The sequence below is a fragment of the Nicotiana attenuata genome, unplaced genomic scaffold (assembly GCF_001879085.1).
Source record: "Nicotiana attenuata strain UT unplaced genomic scaffold, NIATTr2, whole genome shotgun sequence".
Taxonomy (NCBI): Eukaryota; Viridiplantae; Streptophyta; class Magnoliopsida; order Solanales; family Solanaceae; genus Nicotiana; species Nicotiana attenuata.
The window spans coordinates 374,404-392,365 of record NW_017670449.1 but is presented as its reverse complement, the minus strand read 5'-3'; the positions used below and the strand labels follow the sequence as shown (position 1 = coordinate 392,365).

Genomic DNA, 17,962 nt, shown 5'->3' with positions numbered 1-17,962 from the left:
TGTTTTCGAAACACCCTTGGTTCAACACAAAATGAGGAAGAAGCAGAAACATAAGTAGCAATGACAAGAAGCAAAGGTGATAGATCAATCGAAGCGAAAGGAATAAACACATATAAAATACGAGCCTGCTTAACCACTAACCACAAAACACTGCAATTGTTTCTTTTCAAGGTGTGTAAATAATTCTCAGAACAAATGCAAAGAGAGGTTTTATTTTTTCTAATGATCTGGTATGTAAGACTTACTGGCCAGAATAATTCAAATTTTTACTCAAATCCGAGACAATAAATATCCAAATTCAAAACTCTTGGTTAAGGGTGAAATACAAAGATTGTGCAGACCAGCTGTTGACTATCTTGAAGGATATTTGGTTAGAGATACATCACCCAAATGCAGCAATGTGTATTTCTGCTGTTAACCAGCATAAATGAGAATGTCACAACTCCTATAGAAGTTGTTCGAGCTGGCCAATGGCCAAAAATTTTGCTACTGGAAGTGTCAAACTGGAGACATACTAATAAATATAATACATACATCCACAACCACTACAAACTAACATGAGTAAGTTCTAATTTCTCCATTTTTATACTGGAGTGATAGGCTAAAAACTTCACCATCATGGACATCGAGACAACTATCTCAATGTACCATATAGCATCAAATCTGGTATTGATGACTAAGAATTAGTTTCACACGGGTTAGTGAAAACACAGGCAGGGTCAATTGCCAGTAGAGGGCCTTTTGCCTGATTGATCGGGAGCTGCAGAATTAGGACGATTTGAACGCTGCCCATCTTGTTTATCTTTCTCTGCAATGGTAGAAGCATTACTACTACGGCTAGTAGCCAATTCTTTGGACTCCGTTGGATTTAATGGCAGCGACATCTCTTCTTCAATTGGAAGAGTTCTCTTCGAACCCTCAAGAGCAACACCAAGAACAATGTTTTCTTCCAATGCAGGCTTTGATGATACAGATGGTTGTGTAGCTGCTAGCCTTTCATCCTCTCGTTTAGAAGTAGATGAGACACCGCCTGTTTTCTCTCTCACATCTGATGATGGAGAAGCTGCAGAATTATCAACTGTATTTCTCTTAACTTGCTTGTTGCTAGAGCTGTTCTCTGAGAGATCTTTGGAATCAATAGTTGGTGCTTCTGCAGACTTTGAATCAGCTTTGGAGATAGGTTTTGAGGTGGTTTTCACTGTCACCTTACTCGGTTTTGGATCAGACGGTGTTTTAAGGTCATCTTTGGTTTCAGCATGTGCCACTTTGTCAACTTTGGGATCAAGTTTCAAGTCAGAAATTGACACATCTTTACCATGAGAGTTAGCTGGAACTGTTTCTTTGACTTTAGGATCAGATGCAGGTCCGCTCTTCGTCTCAACCTTGCTATCAGGTGCCGATTTCGTGGTAGCCTTTTCCTTGGTGTCTTCTTCGCCATTCACACGAATCGGTCGAGCTTTAGTGCGATCTTCCCCGTTGATCTTATAAGATGGCTCAATCAGTAGCAATGGACGAGTTGATGCTGCTCCACGGTTGAAGGCAGAATCGTATGGTATGTTTTCCAAGTCAGCATCACTATATATTTTCTGAACCGTACGGATGGGAGTGGCAAGCCGAGCTCGGTGATGACGAATGACTCTGAGAAGATCTAACAAAATAGCTTCCTAATATCATCCAAGAAAAAAGAAAAAGTCAAATCTAAATGAGCAAATCTCCAAACAAAACCGACTAGCAATAAAGAAGCATCCTTCCTGAAATTAAATGACCACTTAACAAGCAGGTTCCAACTTTCATTTCATCAATTACTTGACTTTTTTGGGAACGGGGATGGGAGGGTTATGGATCATTTTACTGTTGAAATACTAAAGTTACAGAAAACAGTGACTGCAAATTGAGGATGGATCATTTTACTGTTTTACAAAATACTCTGGATTATAGAAATTCTTGCATAGAGAATTCCTGAAAAAAAAATTAAGTTGTAGCAGGATCTTCCCTCACCTTGACACACAAGTATTCTTCGAAGTGTGACGTCTTGACAAAGCAGGATATCAAGATCTGCACAAAAAAATGAAGCAGATATTTAAGAGTGAAAAAGAACCACCAACTGAATAACATTTCAAGAATGTCAAGCAGCATTTTGTGTGTGTGTGTGTGTGTGAGAGAGAGAGAGAGAGAGAGAGAGAGACTGAAAGAGACAAACAGAAACGGAGAACATCTCGAACAGCACAAATGGCCCTGTCCTTGAGTGTTTCTGAGTCTCTCACTTACCGAACCGATATAAACACACACACACACACACACACACACACATGCAAACAACCATTGGTGTCATACGCCAAATGGATGGGTTAGCCACAACCCAAAGTGATAGCTCATAGAAAGCAGGCAAGCAGGGTGACTAGCAAATGGAAAGGCCATCAATTCGATAATATTCACACACTCAAGGTAAATTGGTCTTGAGGTACGGTGCACTTATAGATAGTCTCACTGATAACCATAAAGCACAAGTCTTCAGTAAGTTGGCATAAATTAGTTTGCCTTGAGTTTACACATTATGCTTTCTTTCTATGCATCCTATTTGGGAACTGCAATAGAAACATTTAATTTGGAAGTATAAACAGCCCTACTTCTTCGTCAAAACAGTCTACCAACTTCAATCAAGATACAATTCTAGCCCCTTATATCAGGAAAGAACCAAAGCAGCAGAGCCACGGGGTATGGAAAACCAAATTTACTCTAAAAAAAGTAAATTTGGAAGCAGACCGGTACTCTTAAACTCGAGAGAAAAGAATTTAGTACCCAAGATCATTTCCAAAACAAACTGGTCAGAAAAACAGGTAACTAAAGCAGCAGCATTTGCACTGATAACGACAATCCATCCAAAAGTCACAGCATGTTAATCCTCAAATATTGACACTAACCAACAGGGCTTGATTTTCAGGGTTGACATTCTCCAGGAATACTCTTCTGTGCAACCTCTGTTGCTCAACTTGGGGATTCTTCGCCAAAACTTTGCGCATGTCAGCTACAATATTCTACAGAAAAGAAGTCATGATAGCATTGAAGTCAAACATCAATAGTGTAACTTATTTCACTATATTATGTTGGAGATGAGAATGAAGTAATGCTCACATTTATCTTACTGACATCCAAATGACTGATGGCTAGGTGAGTTTTAATACGCCAATGAGTTTTCTGAGTCAGATTTCTGACAACATTAACTGTAAACTTGTGGTTTGGTATGTGAACAGCTTCTCGGTCCTCGCCTCTTATGATTGTGGGGGACCACCAGCCCACATGCTATGAAAACCAATATCGAAATTTGTATGAGTCGTGGTAAAGTTAAAAGAGAATGCTAGAGGAAAAAGCTCATTCATTCTTCTGATCTCAAACATTAAAAGCAGGGTTTTCCCTCAAGAGCAAGTTCATACTTCATACCTCAACTGTGCCAGAAACTTCATAGCCTTCAATCTTGGTTTGAATCCATTCATTAAGAACAAATGGACGCGTGGCATGGATCATGATGCTTGAAAGAAAATTGGTGAATATCTGACAACAACAAAATCACAAGAGTAATTGCATCACCATCTTCATCAAACTCGAACAAGAGCTATAAACTATAAACTATAAACTGCCTTTTCCATGTCTAGACGAAGATGAGCTTGAATATTGGTTACAGCAAGATAAACTGAGAAACAGACCTCACGTCCAGCAAGTGTCAGCAAGACAGTACCAAGTCCTCCCGCTGTTAACCATTTCTGTGTAGAGAAACCTAGCAACTCCATGAACAATGACGCAGCTGCGACCCAGACTGCAGTATACACAGCTCTACCAGCAAATTGGAAGCCCATCTGCCAAGAAGCAATAAACAAAATTACTATATCAATTGAGACTAACAATAATTACTTTCATCAAAAGAAACAAAATATATTGAAGGACACTAACAAATCCAATAGGTCCTTACATTTCTAGTATCATTTGTATCACTTGTCTCCATGAAAAACTTCTGTGCTTGTTGAATAACACTGCATTCAATCATTCAAGGCTTACTCTTAAGAAGATACAACAAACAGTTATTAGTGAAGCAAAAATTACATTGGTATAAATAAATTTTAACTGCAGGAGAACAGAGAACACTGAAGGGTCATTCAGTATGATGTATATGGAAAATAATCACGGTATATAATTTGGTATAAGTTAAACCAATGGTTGGTTTGTAATTCGAATCATGCATAACTTAATACACCATATACCACCAACATGGAATGACTTATCCATGTATAACTCATATATGGATAAAGCACCAAAAGGACAAAAGTACCCTTGTCTTTTTCCTAGAAGCCAATGAAGGTCAAGCATCCAAGGGTATAATTGTAAACTCATTGCTTTTTAGTTTTAAAAAAAAACAAATCTTTTAAATGATAACTTCTACATCCAATTTTGTGCAATAAAGCCAACACCCAACAAGAGGTAATCCATGTATTACTAATCCCTGCATAACTAATCCCTGCATTACAATCCCCGTATAACTTGTCTTCGAACCAAACGACCCCTGAGTGCTAACATATTGCCAATCTCATACAGAAAAAAGACATCAAAGCAGGTCATCCGCTGATTCCAAGTACTGTAGTATAGTCAATACAGTTACATGTATTAAATAGAGAATTTTATTGGAGCGAAGTTAGGATACTAAGGCACTTATTAAGCAGCATTACAGCTTTACGGAAATGGTATTATCAAATTCGTGATTATTGTAAAATAACTAACATCCAGTCATGTAACAAAATGGTACAAGAAAGCTTAAGAGATGCTCCCACAGCAATGTAAGAGGCTTTTCGCTCTCTAATCTGTTCCAGTTTATCTGACCTGACCTGGCTCTCCATCTCTAAGATATTAAACAAATACACGATACCGCTACTTTATCTTATGCTAGTCTTGACTCACAGTTTAGCAAAGTACTTTTTAAACACACATCTTATCAATTCTGATATAATGCATATCTATATATATTATATATTCCAAAACTTTCTTCACTTGATCTCGCTGCAAGTTAATGCAGTCACCTAACTAGAAGGGAGTAGAAAATGAAAGCACAAGACACATGCCAATATATGGACAACTGTTTACCCAATTGCAATATGACACTCCAAGTAGACAATATTAACACAAAAATCAGTAGAAACCTTAGCATTACGCCACTGATTTTGGTGGTCATGATTTCTTCATAAAGTCTCACAAAATGTCTTCTGCTCTAAAAAATTTATTTTGTAATTTTTTCATATTTCATCATAAAATTTTGTACAAGATTAGTTGGTTGAAGAGGTTTTATTTAAATATAAGTCGTACTAAAGACAAGATACACTTGAACCATGAAAACCCATGTTCAAAATATTTTGATATTCGAGCATAGGTTTGACTGCCCTAACTATGGCGGAATATTTCCAAGATGTTAATGAACAAGACGTACTTCTATTTATTGATTATATCTTCCGATTTTTTCCTGAGTGATAACAAGAGAAAAAATTTGGGTTAAAAGAAAATACCATTTTGGAGCTTTATAAACAGATACTTGTTCGATTCCCGTTGTTCGCCCATAAATCATAAATATTAATACTAGATAAATGATTGGCTACAAAGGGATTCTTTTAAGATCATCAGAAACCACAATTACCTGGACAAACAATATGCAAAGGCTAGCACAGTAGACAATGATTTTACAAAATTCAGAAGTCGTTGTTTAACAACTTGACTAGCTTCTGTGGGTAGCACCATGGGTTCCAATGCTCTGTAAGAAATATATTTCATGCATCAGCTTGCCATCAAGAAGTATATCAGTCAACGAGAGGGAAAGATATATGCTTGCATTTAAATGACCTAACCTGCAGACAAGCATTGCCCCAGTCCACAACAGCAAAGGTTGAAGATAAAAGGTCGTTACATGATATGTACCACTCTTTCCCCAGCTGTTATCACTCTTCTGCAGCGTAATCAGACAATATTGTCAAACTGAAAAAGCCAAAGAGTTATACATAGAAAGAAACAGAACTAAAACATACTCATACATGGAGGAGTATGTTTCTACTTTGACGCAGTACTGGCGCAAGACCCCAAATTGCAAAAGCAAGGATTCCAATTGCTGGAAGCAACTTAAGCATAAGTGGGCTGCCTTGTAAGCTATTGTATGATCTGCATGAATCAACAATAAGCTTCTTAATTAACCTTTAAGAGGAAACAATATAAACTATCGCCTGGTGTCTAAACCGGAGACATCGCACCAGAATGCATCTCCCACCGCAGACAAGAATCCGAACTGAGGAAATTCAAAAAAGAACTAAATTCAGTCTTCGAGACCCCATAACATAAGAAGGTCGTGGAGTGCATAAGCCCCTATAGAGATAGGGGCGACTTTCTTGTGGTAGTAATTGCGAAAAGTAGGGGGCGGCAACTAAAGAGGTAGCGAAGTAGTACCGTGAGGGAAGAGTGAAAAGGACCCCCATCGGGGAGTGAAAGCGAAGGCATTATTGAAGGAAAGAAATGGCGGGTCGGTCAATTGCATTAGGTAGGAGATGCAGGACCTGTCTTAACCGCAAGTGCATTCGCTATTCGATTCCATCCTATGTTAAAAAAGTAAACACGGTGAAATCTGGCTGCTGCCGCTAAGCACATGCTCATATGAGTTGAAATTGTGCATAAAGACACAATTGCTTTCTCCTCAAAATCAGCAGGCGGACCTCATCCTATTTACAATAGTTTGAAAACCATTATAACACACCAAAACTCAACTTCAATATGATTATATCCAGAAAAAGTAAAGGGTTCCGCCACATGATGTACATGCTTCTTTAACTTAATATAGCATATAGCAATCCTCCTAATTCAACGTTCTTCAAACTATCCTCATCTAACCTTAAATTTCATTTTTTCATCTTAACACAAATCTGTATTTATGCAGGTACATATAGAAAATGATACATGCATAATCTTGCGTGATTGAATACAAACGAAAATTACCTTTTCAGTATAATAGCAGCATTCTTTACAGAAGAAATGTCAAAAGCTTGCTCTGGTTTTAGGAAAGAATTACACTTGAACAAATGGCTTCTATATGGGAGCACATGTTTCTTCACTTGCAATCCTCTTACATGATGGATACTCCAAGAGTCCTGCCGCTGAAGATGTAACAAAACACAAAAGAGAAAACTTAGTGAGTTTAGATTAAATTTCAGAACCCCTGATCCTCTTTATTCAAGCGCGTTACCACGCCAGAATAACAGAGAAGATATCAACAAGGAAAAAGCATAAGCACATTATTTGCATAGATTACACTATCCTATGAAATAATACCCAACGAACTAATTCTTTTACATGTTTACAAGATTGCCACCTCGTTTTTCTCTTGGAGTTTTCCTTTCTTTCTTTTAACCAGGATAGTGAAGGCAAAGCGACAAAGAGTTTCTATAAAATGAGATAAATAAGGCAGTGTTTCCAACGCAATCCTCAGTAAGAACAGTACGGGCAAGGGAAGAGGAGAGGGAGAAGGAAGTTAAACACAATTTACACCAATCTTTCTGTTATCCAAAGAAGTCATCCATGTGCAATCAAAAGTCCTTACCGATGATAAAGATGACAAACTCGTGCAGCAAGAACGCCACCTGCTCCTTCCTATTGTATTCTATAAGGAAGTAAGTCCGACTAAGTCAAATGACATGGTAAAAAGAACTAGTGATGCGGGGAAAAAAAAAACATAAGCAAGTCGGGAAGGTACCTGTACAGGTGAATATTTCTTAAGGCGCTCATGGTTCTTGCAAGTCCCTAAATAATGAGACAATTGCAAAGAACCAGCAGCAGCCATTATTGGACAAACCTAAGCAGACAATTAACTATCAATGGCAGCATATAAAATAAATAGGTTACTCCACATTCATCAAGAGTCTTTCTAACTGCAAAATAAGTATATCAAATTGATGATTCCCCTACAACCTCTACTTCTCTTGGAAAAATCTGCAAAACCCAGAATTTGAAACAGCATCAGAATTGAAATTGAATCACTAATGTGCCTTTGGAAGTTGAATTTTAATGAAAAATCAAATCTTTTTAATTGTTTTTTTCTTTTTAACAGGATAGAAATTTCTAACCTAAAGGAGTTTCCAGTATAAATTGAAAAAGTATAGCAAGATTGAATTTTTGAAGCAAAATTCAGCAAAAAGCCAACTTTCAAAAGGAATAAAAATAAAATAAAAACAAAAGTTGAATTCTCTTTTTAACTGGGTATTTTCTTTTTTTCACAGAATTCAAATTTCTAGCCTAATGGCTTCCAATATAAACTACTAAAAAGTTATAGCAGGGTGGCATTTTTATGCCAAAATTGAGCAGAAAAGCCAACTTTGAAAAAATAAAATAAAATAAAAGGCATAAGCTGAATTTGAATGACAAATCAACTCTTTTTAACTGGGTCTCTTCAATTTTCTAGCCTTAACTTGCTATGTAAAATAAAAAGTTTTAGCAAAATTGAGCAAAAACCCTAACTTCCAAAAGATAAAAAAATAAATAAGTGAAATGCTAACAGGAATAAGAAGATGATGATGCTAACCTCGCAAAATTCAGACTCTTAATCGAGGGAATAGAGAGGGGGAAATCCCTAAAAATAGAATTGGACGCGGCGAACGACGTCGTATTTATAATGGGTTGCAAGAACAAGAAAACAACAGAAAAGTTGATGGAGGTGGTAAGAAGAGAGAGATCTATGGTGTTTTGCAAAAGTAGGTCCCACAAGAAAAAATACAATTAACGAGGCCACGTGGCACATTGGAATAATAGGAATTTGAGGTTGAGGTGAGGTGATGAGAAAACACCAAGGTCAATTATAAAATGACATTTCTTGAAAATTAAAAAGAAAATTAGAATTATAGGATGACAATTTCATCTGTTAAATAAAATGAAATTTTAAGCGCGACAGTCAAAAAAATAAAATTCAGGCCGAATCAGGGAAGAGATTCACATAGAGACATAGAGGGTGTTTGGCTAAGCTTATAAGCTGGTCAAACTGACTTATAAACACTTTTTGGTTTATCTACGCGTTTGGTAAAATTAAAAGTGCTTATAAGCCAAAAATAAGCCAAAAGTCATAAGTTGGTCTCCCCCAACTTATCAAATTTCAGCTTATAAGCATTTTAGGTTTGACCAAAATATTTACTATTCTATCCCTAAAATACTTCTTTTTAGAACAAAACTTTTCGTATACCCAGTTCTTCAGCTGCTTATTATTAATTTCAGCACTTTTATCCAAACACGTAACTGCTTATTTTTTTAAATCAGCTTCAGCACTTAAAAGTGCTTTTCAACACCTAATGTTTACGAGCTACTCTAAATCAGCTAAGCCAAACGGACTCATAGAGACTACTACTATTCGGGAATCTCTTTCTATATTAGCTAGTGGGGGAAGGGGGCCTCAAAATTACATTTCTCTATATATAGCAGATTATTTATACAATTATTTCTTATTATTGATAAATTTATATCTTTATTGTCATATTAATTTTTAATACCTCAATTTCTCTCACTAACTAATACAACCAAAATAATTTTCTGTCAATCTTATTTTACGTTTTACTGAATTATATTTCTCTATTCATTAGTTAGTTGTGTAACTATATCTAATAATTTAACTTATCATTTATTTTCCTTATATGAATTATACTCTCGTCGTCCCAATTTATATGAAAGTGTTTGACTGGACATGGAGTTTATGAAATAAAGGAAGATTTAAAAACTTGTAATCTTAAATAAATCGTAGAAAGTTGTGAGCGAGAAATCATCTAATTAAGGGTTAAAAAGGAAAATCTAAAGTTGAATTGTTACCAATAATAGAAAGGGAGCTGACTAAAAAAAGGAGTCACATAAGTTGGGACGGAGGAAGTATATTTTCTGGGTTCTCTCATTTCAGTTGTGATGCAATCAACGTTAAATTCATTCAATTTTTTGTACTTTATAAAACCGAGTGCTCATTCATTCACATCCTCACTTGTCTAATTTTTCAACAATACTCATTAAATTATATATANAAAAAATATAACCACAATTGTTCAAAGATGGTCCACGTTATTATTAGTTTAGCTTTTAATTCTAATTAAATATTTATAGTCTTACACAACTTTTTTTTAGAGAGTTGAATGAGGCTGAAATCAAATTTAAATGGAGTAGTATATTCTATACTACGTGCACATACATTGCTACGAAGAAATTAGGAATGTTATTTTTTATTTTTTAATTTGGTCGTTTACTTATGAGCACGCTTATAAACATGACAAAATAAAAATATAGATTACAAAAAAATATACAAGAAAATTATTTTGGTAACAATTTTCTCATGAAAATATTTTAAAAAACAATTATAATTTTCTTTTTGAATCAAATTAGACTAACTTTTAAAACGTCCCAATTAAAATATAAAAACTGATTATATAAATACAAGAAAACTAACACACTATATCCGTGAGAATTGATTGAAAGAATAAACTCTAAATCTGATTTTTACATGGATTTCATATTTTTACTCCTTCTAGGTAGTATTAATGTCTTATGTTAGTTAGATGACATCCTGTTTATGTCTTTTTAATTAGAACAAACAAAAGAATATATAGCTTTTTGAAAATAAAAATATAATAATTCTAAATCTTTAAAGTTATATGATTTAGTTAAAACTAAAAAGGATGCGTAACTTGTAAAATTAAAGCAATAAAAGTATAAATCTTAAATAAAATTTATGTTAAATATATCGACTGAGATGACTGAGAACTCCTGTCGGACAAAGTTTCTTTTTTTAATGAGTTAGCAAAATAGAATCAAGAATCAAGTTTGTTCTTAACATCTATTTCATGATTCAATCAGAAATTTAATATAATTTTTTAAAAATTGTACTCATTTAGATAAGAATACACGCGCAACGGGCGTATCCTTATATATATATAAATATATATAATATATATATATTATAATAATATATATAATATATATATATATATATAAAGGTGGTCCTTTTTGGATGTCTGCCTGAGAACCAGACAAATAAGTACTTTTTCATTCTCTCGGGCCTCACCAATGTTTATATTATGTTCTAGTAATAAGGTCAATTTCTTTTCGGTATGTGGAGTTCTCTTACATTATTACGACATGCTGAGATCGATACTAATGATAATGATCTTGATATAGAGCTGGAACTTTTTTTGACTTATATAAGATATTTTTTACTCGTATACTGACATGATAAGTTAACATGTATTATAATCCAGGAATTTCCTCGGCCGCTCTTTTGCTCTTTAAGATCAAGGCGATCCTACTAATTAAGATTTGCTTAAAATTAATTGTTGAAATTTGATGTTGTTTCTTGCTGACATACAATGTATAAACTAACTACTCTACTCCTGCTGGTTTGCACTTGCATGTAGGAATGCACATTGTAAGAGCATAAAATAAGAATATTTTTACAACTTTTTGATGTGAAAATTGCACAATCAACCTAAGAAACTTTTAACTAAATCATGGTTGCTTATATTTACAACTCCTACTTTGGTAATTATAAATTGATAATCCCAAGAATTCCCAAAGGAAAATCCAATGCCATTGAATAGTGAGTAGAGTTCCTATCAGAATGTGGATATGACTGAGAATACCAAATATTTTGCTCATAGAGAAGTCATATCTTGGTTCTTCATTTTATTATTAAATTCTTCCTTTTTGAAAATGGTATTTGATGAGGTTATTTTTCTCTTTTTTATGTTTGATTGGTGCTGAAAGATAAAGAAAATGGAAGATTAGAAGTCAAAATGCAGATGTAAATGACAGTTTTCCTTGGTTTCTTAAATAAGTAAATAACAAAGATGACTAAAGACTACATTTTTCAAGAAGCTATACAAAAAATAACTTCTCTTCCCTATTCTGAATTACACAAGCTAATTGTTGAGAGATCTCAACGGCGATCTATCATCAATAATAGCTTCTAATCTCTTGGTTGGAGTGGAAGGCTGTCGTCTATTTTTATTCTCTTTAACAGGATCAAATTCATCATCCCATTTCAAGTCTGTTTCCAACATACTGCTGTTGTCACAGTTTTGTACCATCCTTTCCAAACTCTCACTTAACTGCATATCTTCCTTAGATATCAGGTCAATTCTTTCTGATAGTCGCATGAAAGTATCAAGCAACTTGTCCTTGTCTGATGACAATTCATTGACATCGTCAAGAAGCTTCGCTTTTTCTCCATGAAGTTTCTTGATCACAATATCCGAACTTCTTATTTGTTTTTCAAGTCTAAGCTGCAACACGTCTATCTCTGATCTTTTCACTTCTAGCTCAGCTTCACGCTCTGTCCTTTCTCCAACAGAAACGGACAAATCATTTTCCAACTCAGCAATCACCAAGTTCCTCATCTGTATTTCAATCTCCTTCAGAATCTCAGCTGTTCTCATCTTCTCCCAAGTTTTATGAAACATATCAACCTCTGCTTGCATCTCTGAGAGTCTGACTGAGAATGAACTAGTTAAACTTTCAAATTCATTTTCCAGTGAGTTGACAAGCTGCTGGAGATCATATATTCTGTGGTCTTTCTCTTCAACAAGCTGGTAGAGGCTCTCTTTCTCGTTCTTATACTTTGTTTCAGCTTCCACTTGTGCTAAAATGGCACCTTCAAGCTCTTTTCTCACCCATTCTTGCTCCAAATACTCCACCTCCTTCTGAAGATCCTGAGAGATCTTCTTATCAACATTGAGCAGTGCTTTCTGTTCCCTTCTCTGAAATTCCTCGTTCAAGTCGAAGAGCTGCTTCTGGAGTTCATTCACTCTTCTATCTTTTTCTGCCAGCTTGAGTTCAAGGTCAACAAGCTGATGAAGGTTCTCTTTCTCGTTCTTATGCTTTGTTTCTGCTTCCACTTGTGCTAAAATGGCACCTTCAAGCTCTTTTCTCACCCATTCTTGCTCCAAATACTCCACCTCCTTCTGAAGATCCTGAGAGATCTTCTTGTCATCATCATTGAGCAGTGCTTTCTGTTCCCTTCTCTGGAGTTCCTCATTCAAGTCGAAGAGCTGCTGCTGGAGTTCATTCACTCTTCTATCTTTTTCTGCTAGCTTGAGTTCAAGGCTTTCTGTCTCTAGTTTGAGGTCAAATTCAACATCGGCTTGGGCAAGAAGGGAGGCTTCTACTTGTCTCCTCATTTGTTGGTTTTCTTCCAGGCTGGCTTTCAACTTTTCAGCAACAGATTTCCACACCTGCAATTCAAATTCCAGTTCATTTCCTTCACTGAAACTTTCAGCTAGTTCTTCATTTGCTCTATCCAAGGCATCGCGAACTTGTTTCAAGTCACTCTTTGTATGCAATACCTGCTCCTTTAAATGATGTTGAGAAGCCGATGCTTCTTTTAGCATTTTCTTCAGTGTATCAACCTCTCTTTGTAAAGGAAGCTGCTGTTGTTGTTCTTCAGAGTTCAACGACTCGACCTTTTCTGATAGCAGTGCTACCTTTTCACGCTCCTTTTCAAGATCTTTCTGAACTCTAACAAGAGCTTCATTCTTCGTATTCAGCTGCTTGATTAGAGTAGAAATATTCTCAACTCCTTCTCTCTTTTCCAGTTCTATAGAAGCATAATCATCAGCAACTCTTTGATGGAGCTCCAAAAACTGAGATTTTAACACTAACAGCATCATTGAAGTCTCCTCATTCTGTAGTGTTAACTGCAGTGTCAGTGATTCACATGTCTCTAACTCCTCTTGAAGTTCAGTTATTAAAGTGTCTTTGCTCTGTAATGAAGACTTGCAGCAATCAAGCTCCCACGTAAGTTGCTCCAATTTAGAAGCCCATTCAGCTTCTTTGGCTTTGAGATTTCTAAAACAGTCCTTGTGCACCTGCTCCACGCCTTTGAGCTTGTTTCGGAGTTTTGACAAGGAAGAAGAAGAAGCTCCAGCTTCTTGAATTTTTGCTTCCTGGAATTCTTTAAGGGATGTCATCAGTTCATGATTTTCTTGCTCTAGCCTCCTGAATTGGTACTCCATTTCCTTGTGAAGTGCATCCCTTGTGCCCAATATGTCTCTTAGATTCGCAATTTCTTTGTCCCTCTGACTTGTCAAGCTCTCAATTGTAGACTTTGATTCCTCATACTCTGCACAGACACTATCAAAGGATGTTTTAGACTCGGCAAGTTGAACTTCCAGTAGCTTTCTCCTGCTTTCTTCATGAGCTAAAGCCTGATTGCAAATCCACAATCGGCTTTCAAGATCTTTTGATATTCTAAGCTGAGAATCTAAATTCAACTGCAGCTTAGAAATCTCATCCAGCAATGTGCATCTCTCCTTTACCCATTCTTTCTCCTCCTCTTGATGTTGTTGCCTGAGTTTTCCATGAGCCTCCTCCAAATGACTGAACTGTTCTTTCTTCCATTTAAGTTGATCGGTGAGCTTCTTGTTTTCCTCCTCCATCTCAAGTAGCACATTATCATTGTGTCTCAGCTCTTTGGATGCGTTCGCTCTCTTCTCAGCTTCAGACGACTTCTTCTGTGAAGATGATAAAAATTCCCGTAGCCCCTCAATCTCTTGTTTGAGAGAACGAATTTGTTGCTCTTGATCCAAATTAGTTGCATTTGCACCATCTAAAGCCAATGCCAGCCCTCTATTATCTTCTTCATATTTTCGAAGCTGTTGCCTGAGCTTGCCATGAGCCTCCTCTAGATGACTGAACTGTTCCTTCTTCCATTTTAGCTGATCGGCGAGCTTCCTGTTCTCCTCCTCCATATCAAGTAGCATATCATCATTGTGTCTCGGCTCTTTGGATGCTTTGGCTCTCTTCTCAGCGTCCGAGGACTTTTTCTGTGAAGCCGATACAAATTCCCTTAGCCCTTCAACTTCTTGTTTGAGAGAACGAATCTGTTGCTCCCGATCCATATTATTTGAGTTAGCACCATCTAAAGCCAATGCCAGCCCTTTATTCTCTTCTTCACATTTTTGAAGTTGTTGCCTGAGCTTGCCATGAGCCTCCTCCAGATTCATGAACTGTTCCTTCCTCCATTTTAGTTGATCCGCGAGCTTCCTGTTTTCCTCCTCTATATCCAGTAGCATATCGTTATTGTCTCTCAGCTCTTTGGTGTCTTTGGCTCTCTTCTCATCTTCCGAGGACTTTCTCTTCTGTGAAGCCGATGCATCTTTCCTTAGCCCTTCAATTTCTTGTTTGAGAGAACGAACCTGATGCTCCAAATCCATATTGGTTGCATTGGCACCATCTAAAGCCAATGCCAACCCTTTATTCTCTTCTTCACATTTTCGAAGCATCTCAGCATAGTCAGCACGAAGCTTATCATTTGTAGAGCTTAGATGCTTGACAGCAGTCTCCTTATCTTTTAGTTTCGCCTCAATTGCTTCGTACAGTTGTTTCGTGACAGCAAGTTCATCTTCTTTCCCAGTCAATTCATGAGTGAGCTTCTCTACTTTCAAATTTGCCTCCCGATTCTTGGTTACTAGCTCGTTTTGGGCTCGTTTCAAGTTATCGCATAACTCAGCTTTACTTTGGTAGTTTGCCCTGAGCTTTTCAATTTCAAGTTTGGCCTCATCTAGTGCTTCATGTACTGTTTCCATTTCCTCAAGCCACAGCTAGATCTACTAAATCACCTGTTTGCAAATAAGAGATAATTCCAGCATCAAAACATGATCTAATTCTTATGTTTCTTGCATTCATAAACTGGACAAACTATAATAGCGATCTCAACAAGGATCAGTAACTGAAACAAACAAACAATCATAAGTTTATTGCATGCATAAACTGGACAAACTATAATATCAATCTCAAAAAAGATCAGAACTGAAACAAATAAAATATCACAAGTTTATTGCATGCATAAGCATATACACAAACAATCATAAAATCAGAGCTAACAACATAACAAAAAACAACAACAACAACAAACCCAGTATAATCCCACAAGTGAGGTCTGAGGAGGGTAGTGTACGCAGACCTTACCCCCTACCTTGAAAGTAGAGAGGCTGTTTCCGATAGACCCCCGGGCTCAAGGAAAAAAGAAAAGAAAGCAGTAGCAACAAGCAGTAACAACAATAAGATAATAAGAAAACAAGCGGAATGATCAATAGGTAGTAATACAGATTTACCAATAATAGAATACAAACTACCATAAGTTTATTGCATACATAAACTGCATACACTATAATCTCAACCTACAAAAAGGTAAAATCTGAAACAAACAAATTGAAGCTGTTGGCAAAAGGTTTTTGCATTTACACTGCAGCTTTTGAGTTAAGCTAGAATCTCCAAAAGCAAAAACTATATAGGGGGAGCAGCTAAGTGTTGATCCCACAAGCTCTTACTCCCAAAAACTAGACCTTTGGAAAGGTTCAAAGGAGCTGAGTTTTCATATCGTAATAAACTGCCTATAACTAGGTGCCCTTGTTCACAATCTGTCTCCACAGAAGTCCAAGATTTAAGCTTTTTCTGTTCAGAGGTGACACTTTTAATCTTTCTATAATGAAATGGATAAAATTATGGACATCTTCACTCTATAAACATGATCTGGCAGTCTTTACTTATTTCCCCATCCATGGATTTGCACTAAACAATCCACACAAGTAGAAGTATACTCCTTTTATACCCTTTTTACTTGTTATATTTGCTTTTTGCGCACCTCTTAAGAAAACATTAATTAAAAGGATTATTTAACTAACTTACTATTATTTATTTTTTGATCTCAATTTATTAAGAACTACTTTTGCTTTCACCATATTAGTCTCCCCACATTCATTAGAGTACAGGTGAAGGTGAAAAAATTAATAATTAATTCTCTCTGGATTTCTAAATGGCAAATATATTGAAACAACTATTTTTCTTAAAACATGATAACTAAATGACAACAATTAGCACAACCATGACCTAGTTTAATTCACGCCTTAAAACACGGCAGCCCGGTGCACTAAGCTCCCGCTATGCGCGAGGTCCGGGAAGGGCCGGATCATAAGGGTCTATTGTATGCATTTCTGCAAGAGGTTGTTTCCACAGCTCGAACCCGTGACCTACTGGTCACATGGCAGCAACTTTACCAGTTACGTCAATGCTCCCCTTCTAAACTAAAATTAATCACATTCTGGAATGGAAGTTCAGAAAGTTCCACGTTATACAATTACAGTCTAAGAATAATAAAACCTTTAACCTCATTTCCAACATTATACATACATTTATACAACATTATTAGTTTATTCAGACACTTCCACAAAAATCAAAAGCTGCAATTTCTTAGTATAAAGCAACCACATATTTGCAGAATCAAGATAGAAAGAAAACAAAAAAAGAGAACAGAAAAATCCAATGAATTTATTGAATACCCACATATTAAAAAACCAGCAAGAACTTAAACAGAACAAGATCAAAGCTTTTTATTGCAATAATCAAGAAATAAGAATGAAGAAATTAGGTGTTTATGAAAATACCTGACAGTAAGATTTTGGGTTGTATTCCATTCAACAGAAAAAGAGAATTTGGGTTTAAGTTGGAGGTTGAAGAAATTCAATTGATGGGCTTTTTTGTGTTGTTAAAGATGAGAAATGTCAGATAGTAGCCGTTGTGAAATGGAAAGTGTTTTTATAGATTTGAATTTCGTTAACGGGGAAGATTGACGATCGGAATTACCGTTTGTCGTTTAACGCCGTTGGTTTCGGATCTCTTGTTAACTAGCCGTTGACATCATTAGCCCATTCAACGTTTGTATAATTTCCAGATTCGGGCTCAAAAAGTAGAGGCCCAAATCAGAAATCTTAGTAAAAATCTTATGTCTTGTGGGAAAGTGATATTGTATAGCCGCTCTCAAAGTAATAGCCGGTTTTTTTTATTTTTTATATATATATTCTGTATGTTATATACGAATTTTATACACTTTTTCGCCTACCGAATGTAAATAGTTTCTGGCGCGGGCTAAAAGTTAAAA

At 36.1% G+C, this 17,962-nt stretch overlaps 2 protein-coding genes across 2 annotated transcripts; both read right to left on the bottom strand.

Moving 5' to 3' along the window:
* Window positions 1-287: 287 nt before the first annotated feature.
* LOC109239570 (mechanosensitive ion channel protein 2, chloroplastic) lies at window positions 288-8,714 on the bottom strand. The gene is made up of 14 exons (XM_019406149.1): window positions 8,591-8,714; window positions 7,766-8,001; window positions 7,613-7,672; window positions 7,012-7,169; window positions 6,063-6,186; window positions 5,880-5,977; window positions 5,672-5,785; window positions 3,965-4,025; window positions 3,702-3,851; window positions 3,439-3,549; window positions 3,133-3,300; window positions 2,922-3,035; window positions 1,999-2,055; window positions 288-1,664 (listed from the first exon to the last, which is right to left on the bottom strand). The coding sequence occupies exons 2-14, from the start codon at window positions 7,850-7,852 to the stop codon at window positions 720-722; spliced, it is 2,247 nt and encodes a 748-aa protein (XP_019261694.1). The 5' UTR covers window positions 7,853-8,001; window positions 8,591-8,714; the 3' UTR covers window positions 288-719.
* Window positions 8,715-11,794: 3,080 nt separating this feature from the next.
* LOC109239569 (uncharacterized protein At4g38062) lies at window positions 11,795-17,623 on the bottom strand. The gene is made up of 2 exons (XM_019406148.1): window positions 17,469-17,623; window positions 11,795-15,644 (listed from the first exon to the last, which is right to left on the bottom strand). Exon 2 carries the CDS (start codon window positions 15,609-15,611, stop codon window positions 11,949-11,951), a length of 3,663 nt encoding a protein of 1,220 aa, XP_019261693.1. The 5' UTR covers window positions 15,612-15,644; window positions 17,469-17,623; the 3' UTR covers window positions 11,795-11,948.
* Between the last annotated feature and the right edge of the window lie 339 nt (window positions 17,624-17,962).